This window comes from Trachemys scripta, chromosome 1 (assembly GCF_013100865.1).
Source record: "Trachemys scripta elegans isolate TJP31775 chromosome 1, CAS_Tse_1.0, whole genome shotgun sequence".
NCBI lineage: Eukaryota > Metazoa > Chordata > Testudines > Emydidae > Trachemys > Trachemys scripta.
The window spans coordinates 180,710,666-180,730,936 of record NC_048298.1 but is presented as its reverse complement, the minus strand read 5'-3'; the positions used below and the strand labels follow the sequence as shown (position 1 = coordinate 180,730,936).

Genomic DNA, 20,271 nt, shown 5'->3' with positions numbered 1-20,271 from the left:
TCTTCTTTTGTGGGAGGAAAATTATTGGGCAGTTTGTGGTGGAATATTTTTAATTCCAAGGTCTCTTCAGTCTATGTACTACAGCTCTTTGAGCTCTGGTCAAGTAGAGAGGGGATCCCTGATGACTGGGACCTGAGTAGTTATACTTTATCTGGCTACACTTGAAACGGGACACTGCAATACAGCTCCGCGATGGCACGATGCAGCAACCTGCTTATTACATGGGATTTCATGCGGGAACCCCGTTACACCATGAGCGTCACTCTGGCCCTGAACGTGCGTCTGGCTGAGCTCACAGTCTGTGCGGGTCTCTGCAGACTGGGCTGTTCCCCGCGGAAGGATATGGCTCAGGGCCGCGCGCCGAGCCAGTGGTGGGTTCCAGAGAACTCGTTCGGGCCCCGCCCCTAACGGCCGAGGCAGGCGGATCCCTGCGCCGCGGCCCGTGTTTCCGGGGGACCCTGCGCCGGGTGCGCGCGCTCGGGGGAGGCCGCAGGGAGCAGCAGCAGCAGTCTCTGGGCCATGGCCGCGTGCTGGGCGACCCGGTACCTGCGGAGCCAACACGCCCGTGAGTGACCCCGACCCTGCACTTCGGGGCAGTGCCCGCGCGCCCCCCGCACTGACTATTGGGGGTTGGGTGCAGTTATGGGTTGTTTGCATAGCTTCAGCAGTGTGGTAGGTGTGAACACCAGCTTCCTTCTCTCTGCTGACCTCAGTCCAAACTCAGGCTTTGTCTACACTTCAAATGCTACAGCTTGTCTCTGTAGCACTTCAGCGTAGGGCAAATCTACAACTACAATGATGCAGTACTTTAATGAAGATGTTCTACACACGGGACCCTCCTGCCCGGCCCCTGAGCTCCTGGCCCGGGAGGCTCGCTCCGGCCCCTCCCCCGCTGTTCCCTCGCAGCCTGAGCTCGCCCCGCCGCCAGCGCAGTGCTCTGGGCAGCGGGGCAGCGCAGCTGCAGAGCCGCGGCCTGACCCGGTGCTCTGTGCTGCGCGGTGGCGTGGCTGGCTCCAGCCACAGCCGCGCCGCCAGCCACCGGTGCTTCAGGCAGCGCAGTAAGGGGGGGAGGTTGGATAGAGAGCAGGGGAGTTCGGGGTGGTGGGCGGGGAACGGGGTTGTTGAATGTGGGCAGGGGTCCCGGGGGGGAGCAGTCAGGAAGGAGGGGGGGTTGGATGGGGCGGCAGGGGGCAGTCAGGAGTGGGGGGTTCTGGGGCGGGCAGGGGACAGAGAGCAGGGGGGGTGGATGGGGCAGGGGTGCTGGGGGGCATCAGGGAACTGGGGGGGTTGGATGGTGCAGGGGTCCTGGGGGGGTGGCATCAGGGGACAAGAAGCGGGTTGGGGGGGGAGCCGGGGCTGGGCCACGCCTGGCTGTTTAGGGAGGCACAGCCTCCTTTAACCGGCCCTCCATACAATTTCCAAAACCTGATGTGGCCCACAGGCCAAAAAGTTTGCCCATCCCTGCACTACACCAACAAGAGAGAGAGCTTTTCCCTGGCATAGTTAATCCACTTCCTTGAGAGGTTGTAGCTCACCTCTCCCACTGACCTAGTGCTTTCTAAGGGTACGTCTACACTACCCACCAGATCAGTGGGTAGTGATCGATCTATCGGGGATCGGTTTTATCTCATCTAGTGTAGACGCGATAAAATCGATCCCCGACCGCTCTGCCGTTAACTCCAGAACTCCACTGCGGCGAGAGGCAGAAGCAGAGTCGACAGGGGAGCGGCAGCGGTCGACTCGCTGCCATCCTCGTGGCCAGGTAAATCGACCTAAGATACGCCGACTTCAGCTACGCTATTTGCGTAGCTGAAATTGCGTATCTTAGGTCAACTCCCCCCCAGTGTAGACCTAGCCTTTGTGTGTGTGTGGGAGGTTAGGTTGGTATGACTAGATTGCTCAGGCATATAGATTTTTCACATCCCTGAGTGATGTAGTTACAGCAATATAGGTCTGTAATGTAGTGACCATAGACGCTACCTATGCTGGAGCTGTGAAATTGACAAGAAAGCCAGATCCTGGCTCTTCAGCTGGGCTTCTTGGCTCCCTGCCGGGATTGTGGCAGCTGCACCGGGCTGCTTGCCACTGGGAACGGAGCAGCTGACCACACACGAGGCACGAATCTCCCTGCCGGGAGCCTGGCTTCCCCACTCCCCCCAGGCTCTCGTTGCTTTAGTTAATCCACTTCCCCGAGAAGCAGTAGCTAGTTTGACCAAAGAATTCTTGTGCTGACCTAGCACAGTCTACACTGGGGGTTAGGTCAGTGTAATTACATCTCTCACAGGTGTGGCTTTTTCACACCCCCGAGAGATGTAAGTATACCGAGGTAAATTCCTAGTGTGGACCAGGCCTCAGTCAGTGGTTTACCTGTCTAGGCACAGTTTATGACTTTGGAAGCAGCTCTTGTATTGTGCAGGTTTCTTTGTAATATTCTCTCCCCCCCCCCCTAATTTCCAACATGTTTGGTTTGGTTTGGTTCTGTGGATCACCAGTGATCCATGGATCCTTTCCTCGTGGACTACAGAATGTGAAACATTTTGGAAACCACATGGTGTGTGTGTGTGCACGTGCTCGTGGTCTGCAGACTCACTTGTATAAATAATAAAATTCACATTTTAAAATAAAATGAGAGGTTTTTAAAATTCCGTTATGTGGGATAAATAAACTTTTTTAAATAGGCAAGAAAATTATGGTAAAGGCTGAGATGTCAGTCGGTAAATTTTTATAACTTACTCTATTTGGGCTTAGCTAATGTAGTTGATCTGAGGTGCTTCTTATCATTTATAATCATTGAGTTAAAAATGGCTCTGGATAAATATGGACAATTTCTGTAGTTATTCATGATGTAAGACTATTGTTGTAGGAGTCAGAAAGGAATGGGCACCATTGCATAGTTAAACTAATTATGCCCGGGTTTTTGTGTTCTTTTAAAGCATCAGGTTATTCTTCTGCAGTTGGGGGCAGTGTACAGGACATGATGCAGCAAGGATTTGCCATACAGCATCAGAACGCAAGTTCTTATGAGAGAGAATTATCCCACAATTCCTCTTATGTATTCATGAGGAGAAAGTAGAGGGACACAGATGCAATCATGGCTTCTAATAGAGTCAAATACAGAGTCTGAAAGATTACAAGTAAGATTTTAGGTTTGTGCTGAGCCTTTCTATTTAAATAACATGTTATTTAACTTTTGAATATTTAGGGTCTGGTTTTTGCATAACGAGTGATTATTACAAATGTTAAGAGTGAACTGGAAGTTAGTGCCATTGCAATAGAGATACAGTTAAAGGTTTGTTGAGTTAGTGGCTCATTTTTTCTACTCATTGAAGATGCTGATTAGTCTATTTATATCTGTTTGTGAAATATCTTGAAAAGCTGTATGTTGCTTAGTTAGATCACTTCTTTTTCCAGGATTTATTTCAACAGCTCCTGCTTCTCGACTGTCAACAGCTGAGATTGTTCAGATGCGCAATGAACTCTTCACTAAGGAGAAAGAGAGACAGTTGTCTCTGTATCCACGAATTGAGAAGATTGAAGTAAAATATGTTGGCAAATCTCATCCTGGCACTTTGTTTGTTATGAACAAAGCTTTGTCTACTCCATACAGTTGTGCCATGCGTAAGTAAATGGAATCACAAACTGTTTGTTCCATTGTGTATCAAAATCACTTTGCTGATAAATGTATTTACCATCCAAACTGGCACATACTACTATTGTGGTCATTGCAAAGACAAACACAGTGGTCTAGGTAATAATACAAACATAGTATTTCAGTTTGGCATGTATAAAATACCGATAGTGGGATTTAAGAAAAAAGTTAATTTCTGTGGATTCTGATATCATTCCCACACACAGGTTTTTCAAGCAATGACACTTGGATTTGGTATAATAAGTGCAGAATTCTAAATTGCAAATTTTAGCAATATTAGAGGGATGGTGAAAACTGCCTTGAATTCTTCCACTCTTTTTTAGACTTAAGTGAATGGCATTGTAAGAAATCCGTATTGGCACTTGTGGATGGAGAGCTTTGGGACATGTATCGGCCTTTGACCAAATCATGTGAAATTCAGTTTCTTACTTTCAAAGATGAAAATCCAGAGGAAGTGAACAAGGTAAATCAGCGTCTTATTTCTTTATGCAATTTTTCCTCTCTTATGGCCGGATTCAACTCCCATGGAAGTTTTTTCTATTGACTTCAATGAGTAGGTTAGGGCCTTAGGTAGTAGTTTGAATGAAATTCTAGCTCTGTTGGTTACATGAGAAAATGCAAGTTGTTAAAATCACACATTTCTTGTTGGCTTCATCTCTATTGCTGTTTGGACAGTCTCTACTATCTCCACCAATTTTTGCACATATATATGAAAGCAAAATCTTATTCTGCACTCTAGAGAAATCAAGAGTTGTATTAATGCAGGAAAATAATTAAGATATAAGAAACCTTTTCCTTCAAGCTCCATATGAACAAGATAGACACAGCAGTAGCTGGGAATAACCATGTTGAGAAGCTTTACTGAAAGTATAGTAGGATGCATAAAATAAGTGGTGTTTTTTTTTTTTTTTTTTTTTTTTTCCCCCCTTTGGTCTAAATTTCTGTAATAACTAAAAGTTTATAGCCTAAACGTAATTTTAGTCTGCTAATAATCCTACACTAAAGATTGTTCATTACATAGAGAAAAAAGGGTCTACAACCAATTTCAGACAGGGAGAGGAATGAAGTAGTTGTATTTGTAGTATGTCTTTAGCCCCTTAATACTGGCTCCGATATGGTAGAAGAGTTGATTTGTCACTACATGTAAGTATCTATTACTTTCACCAAATATATTTGTTTATAAAGTTGATCCATCAGTTATAAGAATTCGGGTAAAATCCTAGTTTGTAATGTAGGAATGTTTTTTGTTACATTATTACTGTAGTAGTGCCTAGGAGCCCAGTCGTTGATCAGAACTCCACTGTAGAAACACAGAATAAAAAGAATCTGCCCCAAATTGCTTATAATCTAAGTCTAGAACATGAGACCACACATGGATACAGAAAAATATTGTAGGATTGGGAGTCAGAACTGCCGAGTTCTGTTCCTGACTGTATGGTCTTTTCCAAGTCACTTAAACTCTGTCTTTCCGTTAACCCATATGTAAAAGGGTCAAATGGTACTTACTACATACCTTTCAAAGATGATGTGAGGAATACTACTTATATTGCACGCTAAAAATGATAATACTTTACATTTCTAGTCAGTGATGTTAACTTCCGTAAAGAATCATTTTGGCTGAAGAGTGCATAAGCTGGGTTAGCATTCCCTCTGCTTTAAAACAGGGTTGCATTGGAAGAAATAAGTGGTAGTCTCCTAAACTCCACCCCACAACTCAAGTTCCAAGTCCATCTGCTTCCTTGAATTCTGTGGGCATGAATAATATAGGTAATAATGTTGATGTTTAAACTGTCAGTTCAGGCATCAGAGCTATTGTTTCAGGTTGTCTGAAGACTCAAGTTGACCCATGATTAGTAGACATTACATTAGTTTACATCTGGTTCACATTTTGAAGTTTATCTTCACATCCATAAGGGGTTAGTATCTTAATTATTTCTCAATGAAAATTTAGATTCTGGACCACAAAATGCAGTCATTGGGGCAAAGCACAAGCTTGCAAAATCACTGCACTGTTGCAGTTCGACCCCTTCCTTGAAATACTGTAAACTTTAGAACTTACAGTAGGCCTGAAGATACAGATACGCAGTATCTAGTACTTCCTATCCTCACCTTCAAGGTCCTCTATAATCTCACCTCGCTACACGTCTCTTTTCATTTGCTGTTAATTCTTCTCTCACTTGATATACTGCTTGCATCCCTCCCTCCTTGCCTCTTCCTTTATCTCCTTCTCGTGCTCTCTTCATTCTCTTTAATGCTGCCTCCTGCAACTTGAACAGTCTGCAAGATACTCTCTCCATCCTCTTTCAGATCCCTCCCTTGAAATACTTTTTTTCTGGAAATCTTTTATACCTTGTTTTCTCACCTGTAATTTTCCTGCACTTTTCTTTACCTGATCAGTTGACCTGTCTCTTAGAACCTGCAGTTAAATCCACATGGGTGGACTGTTGAAAGATCAGGACTGTTGATTCAAAGCTTCTCCAGGAAGGGTGCACCTGGTGTTCTATTTTATAAAGCTTATGTTTGTAGCACTGTATAAATGATTGATAAAATATGTCCATTGTATTAAAATACTAATGCACAATGGAAACTAGCAAATTTATGAGGAATTCAGTTTTAAAGGAAGACTCACTATTTGAATCAATAGCTGAACTAGTCTGGCATGAATTGGCAACTTCAGTATAGTAAATTTGTTTTGAAATGCTCTTTATTACAGGCCTATTGGCGTTCCTGTGCCATGATCATGGCATGTGTGTTAAAGCAGGCATTCAAAGATGAATACTCAGTCAGTCTGATCAGAGCTCCAGAAGTGCCAGGTGATTATAAATGTTTTATTGTTGATAAGCTCGCATAGACCCAGTTCAGGTGCATGTCTCAGAATTAGTATTACAGCACATTTAGGGGCTCTCTTTCCTAGAGATGAGGGGTTTATTATTCTTCAATTTCTAAAATGTGTCACTGTAATGTCTGAGTGCTTTAGACATTCATTTTATGTCCAAGGAACATGTACTCAGTAGTACAGCCCAGTTGTACCTCCTCTCTTCCCCTCTCCGTCATCATTTCAATGGTCAGACATCAAGTGATGTTGGAGTGACTTCACTAATGTGTTTGTAATAATTGGGATTTCAGAATTGCTCATCTGAACACTTGAAATCCTACCCAGAATGCCTGCATGAAGAAGTGGTCTTGCACCATGTCCTGAAGGTGGCAAGACTGATGCAGCCTAATTTCTGCTGGCAGCAAATTTTACCCTCCATTAAGGATACCGTGACCCAGACCAGTATGAGGTGTCGTTTTGCCTCTTTCAGTTGAAGTGTCTTTGCTGACAACTGCTTTGTCACAGTGCAGAAATAGAGGTGGTCTCTGACATAACTGTGTCCAAGTCCATTTAGAGCTTCTAAGATGAGGAACAGGACCTTAAATTATACCTTGTATGATAAGCTAAAGTGTCGGATATGATGCACTGATGTTTGTGTGAAATTTCTTTTAACATTGTTTATTCATGTAAATGGCCAGAGGGCTTACTAGAAAACTAGCAAGTTATACTGGAGACTATTGCAATAGTTAAGCATAATAGCAAAGAGCATTGACAATTTCTGCTAATCTGTAGTCTGAATTTTTTTAGGATTTTAAATTGACAAGCAAAAGGTTTTCATATTTATTGTTAAAAAATATATTTAGACTGCTGGGAAGAGAGCATTTCATCCTTCTGCTACTTAAGCGAAGCCTGAAATTGACTGGCTATCTGGCAGTATGTCAAAGTGCACTATGGAAATTTTAGTGTGCCATAGCAGGGTCTGCCCAGTGACTTCGTGTGTGGCAGATTAGTGCGCAGTACAGTTGCTCCTTGGCTTGTTGCACCTGAAGTCTTCATGTAGACAAGCCCTAGGTGTTTGATATGTGTGAAGCTGGTAGGCTGACTGTCAGGCAGCGGCGACTCCAGGCACCAGCGCAGCAACTGCGTGCCTGGGGTAGCAAGCTGAGGGGTGCACCCTGCCGGTCCCTGCGAGGGCGGCAGTCAGGCTGCCTTCGGCAGCTTGCCTGTGGGAGGTCCGCCGGTCCCACGGATTCGGCAGCAGGTACGCTGAAGCCGCGGGACCTGCGAACCTTCCGCAGGCATGCCGCCGAATCCACAGGACCGGGGACTTCCCGCAAGGATGCCGCCTAAAGCAGCCTGCCTGCCGTGCTTGGGGCAGCAAAAAAGCTAGAGCCGCCTCTGCTGTCATGTTTGACATACCATACCATGACTCTAAATGGCTTTTAGGCAGAGAGGCCAAGGACTGAATGAATGTGCATGGAGACCATGCTGTCTCCTCCTACCACAGTATGTTGTCAGAGTTTGAAATTGTGTTGCTGCTGCCTGTGTTACCTCCTCTGTGGATAAATAAATGACTTAAGTCTTATGTTCTGTCTGTCTGGCACCTCTGAGCAATACAATCCTCTGTACAAATGAAAAGTGCAGAAATACTCCAGAGAGGAGGAGGGTCTGAATGTATATCATACTTATCCAGAAAAAAACTGTTTTGATGAGTGGGTACAGACTGCCATACTCTTATAAAAATTGTAAATACCCCGAACATATTTTTGGGTGAATATTTAAGAGACAAATAGAATCTGTCATTTGACTTTATAAAACCCAAACTGTCCAGCTGTGATTGTAATCCACAGATTTCAGCTTGTGATCCTTGCTATATTTCTATAACAGAAACAGCCTTGCTTTGGCCCCTATTTATTCACACTGATAATGTTTTTGTAAGACTGCTGAGGCCATGAAATAAAATGTATACTTGGTTACAAATAACAGCATTTTCTCTGGCTCTGCAGTGATCTCTGGAGCTTTCTGTTATGATGTTGTTTTGGACAGTAGGCTTGATGGCTGGAAACCAACAGAAGTAAGTACAATTTGTCTTCTGAAAAGTAATGATTATCATTTACTCCTCCTTTGTTTTGGGTGACCTTTCTTTTTTAAAAAGGGAACAATCTTGCTTTACTGTGGCAACAGTTTAGAGACCCCTATTACCTGATTACCCCCAGGCAAACCTCTGCCCCCATGTGGAGCCCCATTAAATTAAAGATCGCTATAGCTAGCACTGTTTTTCTCCCAGTATGGAGAAGGTGATATATGCTTACTTAGAAATATTATGAGTGTATATTAAATTGTAATTTTCTTAATAGTTTGCACTTACATGGTATTTCTAAGCAGAGGGTCCAAAGCTGTTTAGACCTTTAATCAAGCCTCATGACTTCCTGTGAGGTTAAGTGAAAAGAAATATATTTCACTGGGAAGGTATTTCTTCTTATAATGCGTGTTCACCAGGAGAGGGGGAAAAAGATGTATGGCTAAAGGGGCAATGTTAACAAAATACGGAATTTCACCTTAGTGCAAGCTGTAGTTTAAGTTGCCCATTTTGAAAAACTTTCTAAGGTAGTTGTGAGTCATCTTCAGTTTCTCAATCCAGTAAACATTTTGATAGTTGCTAATGTCTTCTGAGTACTGAAGTTTGATTTTTGGAGTGGGCAATCAGTTTTGTATTTATTGATGTATCAGTAATGTCCACTTTTTTAAAAATTTGTTAACAAAGAGGGCACTTTCAGGTGGGAGTTTGATTGATCGCTTGAAAACTAGCCAGATATTAGCCAGATTAGTGTTCAGCAGTGGCAGGATCATGTCTATGCAAATAGTATGTTTGGAGAGCTTGATGAAGCTTTCAGTGAATTAGAAGTATCTCAAAAAAATTGGAAATGGGAGTGCATGGGTAATAAGGAATTCCCATTTGCTTTGGGCCTGATGCAATACTGATTGAAGTCAGTGAAAACACACGCATTGATTTCAGTGGCAGGGGCCACTCCTAGTTAGAGTAACTGTAATGTCCTACCAACAGTAATAATTAGCAAGTCTATTGCTGATAGATATATTTGTAGGAATTTATAGATATACTAGGAGTCTCCTTAAAAGCTTGTTGTTTACCATTTTTACTGCTTGTTACAATATTTTGTTATACATACAATGTGTATTAAAGACCAGCTGAAGAACAGTGGTAACAGTCTACTTTTTTGTTTTAAGGACAACTTCCGTTCTCTTACAAAAGAAGCACACAAACTAATTCACAAAGATCTGCCGTTTGAAACATTGCACGTTGAAGCAAAAGTGGCATTAGAAATGTTTCAGCATAACAGGTCAGTGTTTATTTCAGATTTAAACAAAAATAGTAAAGGCTGAATTGAATTGCTAAAGGAAATATAACCTTTAAAATGTGACAATTGAAATATGAAGGGCTAGATCCTCAGTGTCAATTAGTGTAGCTCCACTGACTTCAGTAGAGCTAAACTAATATACACTTAGTTTTCCTGTTAAATGCATACACTAGGTGGCACTACAGTGTATAACTGAGAGGTGTTTAAGAAATTGGAACAGTTACGAGATTTTGTATTTAGTATCAAACTAGTGAAATCTTGAAGTTCTTAAAGTTCTTTCACCATATTAGTGGTTAGATTTCTCATATGCTTATTCTTTTAAGTTTTGTTCTATACAGTACATCTCTATATTGAGATATTCAAATTCAACAAGTGAATCCAGGAAGTTATCTTCTAAATACCACTATATTTTACTATCAGCCTTGGTTAACAGGTAACTGGCTAAACTTGGCACTCCACCCAACTATCTATCTGGGAGGCAGTGATATCTAATAGATGGGTAAGCCCCTTCATTTTCAGTTTAAACTGATTTTTTTTTTTTTTTAAATAAAGGCAGATTTTATAAAGGATTACAGTATTTTTTTTTCTGACTTTCACCCTACTTTTGTATCATTCAAATATATAAAAATAACTTGTTTTATTAGGAAAATACAATACATTGCATGATATATATTACAATAATACATTAGTCTGTGTGTATATGCAAAGCTGCCCGTTGAAGTAAGGCTATATATTAGTCTAGAAGATATACACAATAAACAAACAGGCATGCACACAGGCGCCAAAGTGCATGTGCATCTGAACGTACTGATGAATCTCTCACCCACCACATACGCATTTCAAGCTGTTAGCAGATGCTGTTTAAAGATCTGATACATGAAAATGGGAGGAAAACAAAAATGTGTCAGAATACATTTCAGAACACAAGGATGTATTAAAGTAAAAAAAAAAAAAAGAGAGAAAAGGATGAAGTTGAGGGTATGCACTCAAATGATGTGGCCCAATTATGAAATGTAAATATTTATAGGCCAATAGTTGTAAGTCTACAACAGTAAACTGTTTATTCAAATGAAAGGTTTTGTCTGGGGATTAGAGATGTATTGTTTTCTTAAACTCGGAGGTGGCCTTGTTTTGAGTTCTGTTTTAGTTCTGTAGCAAACCACATTGAATTTCATTAATCAAAGCATTAATCTACTGAATATTTTTTTCCCTGTCCTGTCGTCCACCAAAATAAACCCTGATATTTATCCAGAAAAAATATTACTAGTTTTTTCCACCAATCTTCACCTGTTTCTGTTGTTGTTGTTGTGATAAACACTGATCAATTCCTGTGAAAAATAAAATAAACAAAACTGAGGTGTCCTATAAATGGGGTACTGACCAGGGCCTGGGATTTATCCCTGTCTTGGCCATGATCTATTTTGTGATCTCAGGCAAGTCGCTTTACCTCTCTGTACCTTTCTTCCCCCCCCCCCCTTAGTTCTGGGGCAAAAATAGTAGATACTAACAGACTTTTTAATCAAGTGAAGAAAGGCATAACAGCTGGTGGCTGGAAGTTAAAGCTGGACAAATTCAAATTAGAAACTAGGCACACATTTTTACAGTGAAGGTATTTAATCATTGGAACAAACTACTGAAGGAAGTGGTGGATTCTTTCTCTCTTGATGTCTTCAAATTAAGGATAGATGCCTTTTTGGAAATTATGCTTTAGCTAAACACAAGTTAATGGGCTTATTACAAGGTAACTGGGTGTAATTCTGTGGCCTTTGTTGCACAGGAGGTCAAACCAGATGGTCCCTTCTGGCATTAACATCTTTGTATCTAGAAAGGCTTATTTTTATTTAAATGTTCTTTCCACAAAATAAAATGAATGTAACTGCTTTGAGGTGGATTGGCTCATTCATGACATACATACTTTTTGTGAGGCATGTCAAAGAGGCCTTGAAATATGAAAGGTAAGGGTTTAAAATTGTTTCTAATCTTATGAATATTGAGCACAATTATTAAAAAAGCTTCTTTGATGCATAGCTCAAAGGTTTTTCTCATTATTTCCCCCATATTAACTTAATAGTGGAGTTAAGGATTAGGTTCTGAAAGGCTCCCAGTGACTTCAGTGTGCTTCTGCATTAGACCCTTATAGATTATAAAAATAATATGAAGCAACTTGACTGTTTTTTGCTTCTTCATATATGTAACTTTATATCTGACAAATCTGTGAAGTGTGCTGTTTTGTTTTCTTTCAAGGTACAAAATGGATTCAATAGAACAGAAAGCATCGCAAAATCCTGAAGGAATAGTGAAGTTACATAGGTGAGTAAAACTTGAATTTTATTCTGTAATGATTCACAATGGTCCAGTTACTTTGCAAAATTATATGCATCTGAAAGAAAGATAAGTGACTTGTGATGTATTTTTAATGGAATTTTGCTTTCTGGGTTAGCTGCATTCTGATCTATAGAGGTTCTTCCACCGCGCCATTATTGTTGTATTTAACTCTTGATGGGACTCCTTAAACTTTTCAGAAAGCTTTTAAGATAGTGGGCTTCCTTCCCCTGCCTCCCATCTCTTGATGGTAAACACTGAAAAAAAACCCATCACTTTAAAAGCTTTATATTAAGGTTCTAAATTAAAAATTAGTTTTAACAACTTTAATGTATTAGAAGAAAAATACTTTAAAACAAAAACTAAAATTTTCCTGGTAAACCTTTTTATGCCAAAATCTCATTCCTTTTCCAGTTCACTGTCAGCATTGCATTACTTACAGTTATGTTTACACTGGGGTCAGAACTGGCTTCAGGTGTTCAAGGAAAGAAAAGTAGAAGAAAGTTGTAGGAATCTGATTGGTGAAGGGAAAAATTGCTTGAGAGGGGAAGAAATGTTTATCATAGTCCATGGGTTGTAAAAGGATGCATTTTTGGTTTAACCTCATGCATGCTGTTCAGACCACTTGATGTTTGTGTGTTACCACGAGTGGTGGTTGTGGTCTGGAAACTCCCTACAGAAAAATTGGCTTTGCAGAGATGGCTCGTTTTGGAATAGTGTTCTTCCTGGGAAAAGTATATTTGCTCAGGGAAGTCTGCAGAGCACAGAGTGGGGACTGAGGACAGAAGGGAAGATCTCTGAAGGAAGAGTGTGATGTGAAGGGTTTTGTTTTTAAATTCTCCTGCATTTTGTATATTTTCCTTCCTTCATTTATGCAAGTATTGGAGTTTTCAGATATATGATAGGGGAAATCCTTCTTGAAGCAATAAATAGAATCATGTCAAAAGTGTGTGCTTTTGGGAGCAGATCCTGTATGTTGTCATAATTCCATTAAAATCATTGTACCTATGACAGCTGAAGAACTGCCTTCTGGACTCTAGTTTTAAATTAGTTATTCAGATTAGGAAAACATGCTGAACCTGAAGTTTTCAAGGGTACTTCTTCCCCAGATACCAAGAATGCTGAGCTGTAGTGGGATGTTTGGTTTGGGATTTGTGTGGGTTTTCTCTTTTGGTTTAGAAAGAGTTTCACTGTAATTTTCTGTAGATAGGCATTTTCTATTTTCTAAGTGATAATGAAAAGAAATAGCTATGTTTGTAATGTCGCTATAAACATAAATTCACTGTGAGTTTTATTGTGCTCCAATTAGGTTTGGTGACTTTGTAGATATTAGTGAAGGCCCTCACATTCCAAGGACAAGTTTTTGCTTCCAGTATGAAGTGACAGCAGCCCATAATCTCCAAACCAGCCAGTCTGAGTCTATACGAAGGTTTCAGGGTGTGTCTCTGCCTATTCACTTAAAGGTAAGTAATGCATTCAGTACAAATATTCTTTGCTTAGGGCAGGAAGGAGTGGAAGAAGTCTTTTTACATGTCTTCAAATCCTTGGCATATGCAGTGCCAATATCTTGTCATAGTTGTGAGAATAGGGTGAGCAGATGTTCTGATTTTATAGGGACAATCCAGATTTTGGGGGCTTTTTCTTATATAGGCACCTATTACCCCCCACCCCCTGTGTTTTTTTTTTTTTTTTTACACTTGCTATCTGGTCACCCTAGGTGAGAAGTAGGTGAGTGGAAGGCCCAGAGTGTGGTTTACTTTAGGAGTGTCAAGGCTCTGGTTTCCTGAGCACTATTTTAGATATTTAGTCAAAACTCTTTACTACAGACCAGGCTCTGTGGCATTATTTAAGCATTAGTTGTTGTTTTTTAAAAATATACATATCTTCCAGTACAGTTATTTTAGTCATGTCACTTTTGGGGAGGGTCTATAATTGTCCATCACCTTTTTCTTGTTCGTGTGGTTACTGAGAATGTTTCCTCCAAGGGAAATGGCAAACTATTAACTCTTTTAAATGAGTGAAATTATTTCACTGCACATCATTCCAAAGTGTAAAATAAGAATTGCCATTCAGAATCATCTAGTTCAGTGTTCTGTCTATAATCATCTATCAGATGATTCAGAAACAGGTGCAAAAAAACTCTGTAGTGACAGTTATGGAATATCTTGCCCATAGAGTAAAGTTCTTTCTAACCTCCATCAGTTAGCTTCTGGCTTATGCTCTGCATCATGGCGCTATCTAAATGTGGAGTGCCAAGTTTCAGTTTTAGCACCTGTCTCTTCTTTTCTCACCCTCTTCCTCGCACACATACGCACACCTTTCTAAATTGTTTACTTATGTTTTCGGGGCTACCGTTATTCTTACATTAGCCCAAATTCCTCTGTCTCAGTTGCCAGCAGAGCTGGGTAGCAGCTTTTGCCCCCACTGAGAGCCAGATCAGCTTTCCATGGGCTAATCCTTTAATGTATGCAAGATCATCTGGGGGTCTCAACCTAGTGGCCTCATAGCCTTCATTATTTTGCAGAGGGCAGTGTATTGCAGAAGCTATAACTTAGAAAATGTCTTGCTTAAAAGGGTTTTTTAAATTATCAAAATATTTAACAGCAGCGGATACCTCAAGCCTTTCAGTCACAGAATGTGTACTGTGGTTAATGGGCAGTGTGTTTTTCCCCCCTCCCCAGGTCTGTTAATGTGTATAAACCTTAACACTGGCTGACAATTGTTGAGAAGGGTGCTTCTCTATCTCCTCTGTAATTCACCACTACTTCCCTTTGCTGACACTGCCTGTGTAAGTGTGAATGGGAGGTCAATTTTATGAATTTGCGGAGGTGAAATTGAACAAACTAGATTTGCCAGTTTGAGAAGTGTTGAGGCCAATATTGACATAGAATTTAATTACGGTAGCCACTTTTTATTGAGTGTAGGGAACACTAGCTTGCTAATGAGCACTAGGTTCTTTTCAGGTCAGGTTTTACCTTGGAGCATTTCTCAGATCAGCATACTTAATTTTTCTTAACCAATCCACAGCGTATTAATTCACCCAGAATTTCACTATATAGTCAACAGTTCATAAATCCAGTTTAGATACAGCAAATGTTCTAGGCATGTGCTAAACATAAGAAACACAGTCTTCTAAGCGATTAATAAAGACTATTGTTGTCAAGCACTTATGCCAGAGGAAAAAAACAAATTATCAAGATTTCTTATTACATGTACTTCATAATATTCAGTTCTTTAGTGCTTCTAATACATTTGTCACACTTCAAATAATTCACCAAGGAGTAAGGATGCACTTGTCTTAAGGCACTTCTGTGAATGTGGTTCCTACTATTTGAATTGTTTTGGTATGAAAGGGGAATGTTTAAAATGTCAAAAGTAACTGCTTCAAGTTATTGTTTTCCTCTTAGTCCAGTTTGCTTGGGCTTACAAAGGAGAATGTATATTGCATTACTTAGACTTGGTCTACACAACCAACTGAGCTAACCCCCGCCCCCGGTGTAGACAGCGCTATGGGAGGGCTTCTACTATTGACATAGCTATCGCTTCTCGGGGAGATTGAGTACCTATGCTGACAGGAGAGCTTCTCCCATTGGCGTAGGTAGTGTCTTCACTAAATGCTAAAGCAATGCAGCTACAGTGCTGTAAATGTACACAAGCCCTTAGTTTAAATCCAAAATACGGTTACTTGAGATCTCACTTGAAAGAGTGTAGACTCAGTCAGATAACATTGTTGTTAATGTTAGAGAACAGAAAGAGAAATACAATCTCTGAAATGAAATCTCACTGCTGCTTAGTCCTGTTAACCCTGGGATGGCATGGGGAGTCTCTTTCACATGGCTACTCTGGGCATCTGCTGGATTCTTCAGTGTCTCTGTGGATTTGATCAACTCTTCTTCTTAGTGCTGTAACCCTGGAGGAGGAAAGAGGCAGCCCACGTGGATTTAGCTAGCTCTAGGTTCCCATATGGTGATCTCAATTTATATATCCTGTTTCAGGTTTGCTGGAGGAAGGCAGTCTTATTTTTTTATTGGACACTGGCGAAAAGTTGCTCTCAGCTTTCAATTAATAGTTTCTCTGCTACTTCAGTTGGTGTCCAGTAGATGGTGATGGTGTATAATTAGAGTGAGGCAACATCATTTTGATGAATAGTAAATTAATAGAAAAATGCATTTTTGGGGGCACTGAAACTATTCACAAATTTCAGTTGTTTGGTAAATAGGTTTTTTTTTTTTTAAAGGAAAACACTTTGAAAATCAAAACAGTTCGTTTTGACCACTTCAAAAGTTTAGTTTCAACTTTTCATTTTGAAATGACGTTTCGATTAGAAATTTTGCTAATTTAAAAAAAAATTGAAATGGAGAAAACATCTGAAAACAACCCAATGTGAAAGAAAAAAAAAAATCATTTCAGGGTGAATGAACTGAGAAATCAGTTATTGCTCAACTTTAGAACAAATTTTGATCCTTTTTTGTTGGAGGCTTTTTATGTTTGATTCATTTGAAGGTATTTCTGAATTCTCTGGACTATTATTTGGAATTCTTCTTTCCTTATTAAGCCATTTCTATTATTATTTCCAAGCTTTACATAGGTTAGGTGCTCATAACTTTCAGTATTTCCCTTCTTATGCCATATGCCATATTTAGAATGCGATGTCATTATACAGAAAACAAAATCCTGTGAATTAGGGGAACATAATGAGTACATTATTTTAAGTATATATAATACCTAATACAGAACAAGAGAATTATCTTGAAGATACAGGACAAATTATTTTCTTGAAAAGAAATGTATATCTGGTTAATAAAGAAGACAAATATACAGAATCTAATTTGAGGAAGATTTTATATATTGAACTTGTTGGGGTATCAGAAAAGTTTGGCCTCTGGAACTTGCAGCTTTTTGGTTCACCCACTGTTCCTAACTAGTTTAAATCTACATTTTTTTTTTATACTCCTCTCTAAAACTTGATTAATTTCCAGAATGCAATGGGCCATGTGCATAGGCAATCAGGATGCTAGCCTTGTTTGTCAGCCTTTGGTAGGTTCATTATAGTTAGAGAGAGAGAAGTTCCATCTGCTTTTGCATAATTAACAATAGTTTTGTAGATTTTTGTTTAAATGTTGCATTGCCTATTCTTGATGTAATAAAGAGTCTTTTGACTGTTTCTGTCAAATGAGGATTGTTGGTCTTTTATTCTGAGCAAATCAAGGTGTGCAATTTGTAATCTTGTTTTGTATTCTTGCTAAGGAAATAGTGAGAGTTTTATGCTTAAAAGGGCAGGGAGAGAGCTTATGGCTGTTAACAATATATTCAAGACATATATGACATTTATATATTTTACACCAGAAAAGATATAAAGAAGGCCCCAATCCTGTCAACATTTCTATATTTGCTTAAATTTATTCATGTAAATAGGTCCGTTAACTTCAGTGGGACAATTCATGTGTGTGAGCATGATAATATTCAAGTGTGCAAGAGAGAGATACCTGTCAAGTTGGAAATGTAATAAAAATTAACTAATTTCAACATGAGCAATCAAACTGCCTGTATTTTTAGTTTTGTTTACAGTGGTGGTGTAGTCATACCTTTCCCGGACCTGAAGAAGCTTGTCTCTCTCACAAACTGAATAAAAGATATTACCTCACAGACCTTGTCTCTATTTTTTAAAATTGCCACAGGATCTGATTTCAATTTAATTATAAGTAATTCACTGCACTCATTCACTTTTTTCCAGGCTCATCACACAGTATGGCGAAGATTGCTGGAAAGGTCTCAGAGACTGGTAAGTTGAAGTAGCAGCTAAATACACAGCTTTAATGACTTGTTTTTCTTAAAGTAAAAGAATTGTCATATTGTAGAAGTTAGATAATCATAATTGGAGGATACATACAAGAACATATTTATTTAAAGGAAGGAATCCAGGCCAAATCTTAAGAAAAATTGAATGCTGTATTAGAATATAAATAAACAATCTAATTGTTCTTGTAAGAAGGAAAACATTGGAACTTTGTGGAAGCCTGAGTTGCATTAAAAATATTTCTCTGGAATACTACAGATCATGGAACTTGGACGGTGTATGTGATTGATTTCCTCCATAGTAAAATTGCAAATTCTGTCAATATGGATTTTTTGGTACACATGAATAGTCGCTTTGTAAGCTCTCATTAAGTAACTTTTAGAAATTTTGAAAATGTCAATTCTTTAAAGATGAGGGAAATAGAATGTTAGCACTTTTGTATTTTTATTTTTTCTACATGTTTAAGGTGATATGTGGAATCTGAAACGAAGATTTTAGAATGAACTTGAAATACAAGTAAAACTGAAAAAAAGCAGTGTAATGTTCTAACTGTACACAGACATCTGGGTTAAAAACAAATACAGGAGATTTGTGCCTCATGTATAACAAGACAAATGAGTCAAGTCAAGTCAAAGAAGGCTGATACTAGGGGTGAGCCTATATAGAAGCTAATGGAAGCCAAACGGGAAAATGATTGCATTACATTAAATGGGAAGGTAATTGGAAAGAGTTCTAAAAAGTAAAATGTGCCTGGTGTAAGGAAAGGAAGTTTCCTAATTACATTTTATCTGGAAGAGGACTAGAAAGTAATAGTGAAGGCAGTTGAAGGAAGCATCTACAGTGACTGAATAAATACAAAAAACATGTTAATGGAATAAAGGAAGTGGAACCCTATGTAACATCTAGACATAACTAAACTTGGGGAAATTTGGTAAAGATTAAATAGTAAAATTATCAGACTTTTAAAACTCCAAAGCCAATATTCTGCTTGCTGTTTGAATAGCAGCAGAGAAAAAGCATATCACATCTGTTCCACAGTCCACTAATTAAGAAGCTTGCTCAAGGCTAAAATATAGTACAATAGCGAACCCATTTTTCTGACCCTCCATTATCCATATTAACCGGACAACCAGTGCACACTCTCCTGTGACCACTAGATGCCGCTGCAGCATTGCACTTTCCCATTCTCTGGTTTATCTGGATTTTTGATTATCTAATCTGGCCCCAGTCCCAATTAGATCAGCAGACCAGAGGGTTCTGCTGGTTCTTATAAACCAGTTTGAAAATGTTTATAATTCATATTGTTTAATTTTAAAGACAACAGTACTTCTTGCTGTACACTATTCTTGCTCAAGTATAGTATAGCAGAAGGGGAGAATGTACAGGGTGAAACTATGCTTAAATCCCCCCAAACACTGATGTTTTGCAGATTATTGAAGATGGCAGTCTGGAAGCAAAAGATGGAAATCTGGAAGTAAAAACTGTAGTAACATAATTCTTAATTTTCATGTGTAAATTAATAAAATAAAAATGTTTTGGACATGTCTTGTGTGTTTATGTATAAAGATAAAATGCCAAGTTCAGTCCTGATTGTTGAAGTCAACTGAGTTAACAAGGTTAAATCAGGGATAAATTTAAGGCTAATATCTCAATTGACTTATTTGATTTTCCACATCTGTTAAAACTAGAAATAGATATGAACTAAAGTTTGAAAAGAGTGAGAAATGAAATGTTTCGTGTATGGTAAAACTCAACTAATTCATGGTATTTTAATAATCCCAGATTCTGATAAACCTTTATTCTGTGAGTATTCTATTCCATAAATATCCCATCTTGGTACACAGAAAATAAGTGAACCATTAACACAGAAAATAAGTGAGCTAGTCCATCTGTACTAATTTGATGTATTTTCTTTTCATTCAGTAACATGCAAAACAGTTTTTTGCCATGAAAAAAAGCAATAACTTTGTATCCACTGAAATGCTAGTTCAATTTCTTACCAAAATTATTCCCCAGTGGAATGTCACAAACATCTACATCTCCTACAATAACAACTTAAAGCAAATATCTTTGCTGCTTCAGATCTCTGGTGTCTTGTACATTACTAGCAATAGGTAATAAACCTAAAACACTTAAAAATGAAACTAAGTTTTCTTGTCGTCAAACTGCTTGTAATTCTTTTTAAGACATCTCCTTCCCCATAAAGGGAGCTTTAGAATAGTGTCCAATTGTTATCAATTACATGTCAGCATTTTTTAGATGAGTACTCTCTGAATCTCTCCATGTCCTCTGTGTTCTTTGATGTATTGTT

General features: G+C 39.2%; 1 protein-coding gene across 2 annotated transcripts; it reads left to right on the top strand.

Annotated features, from left to right (window-relative positions):
• Positions 1–409: 409 nt before the first annotated feature.
• MRPL39 (mitochondrial ribosomal protein L39) lies at positions 410–19,910 on the top strand. 2 transcript variants are annotated; one of them, XM_034792906.1, is made up of 10 exons: positions 410–565; positions 3,412–3,618; positions 3,973–4,112; positions 6,363–6,462; positions 8,471–8,538; positions 9,711–9,823; positions 12,086–12,151; positions 13,473–13,626; positions 17,898–17,945; positions 19,390–19,910. In XM_034792906.1, the coding sequence occupies exons 1-10, from the start codon at positions 520–522 to the stop codon at positions 19,453–19,455; spliced, it is 1,008 nt and encodes a 335-aa protein (XP_034648797.1). In that variant the 5' UTR covers positions 410–519; the 3' UTR covers positions 19,456–19,910. The 2 variants fall into 2 exon arrangements, with proteins under 2 accessions (XP_034648797.1, XP_034648806.1); XM_034792915.1 differs by lacking the exon at positions 410–565 and adding an exon at positions 2,934–3,134.
• The last annotated feature ends 361 nt before the right edge of the window (positions 19,911–20,271 follow it).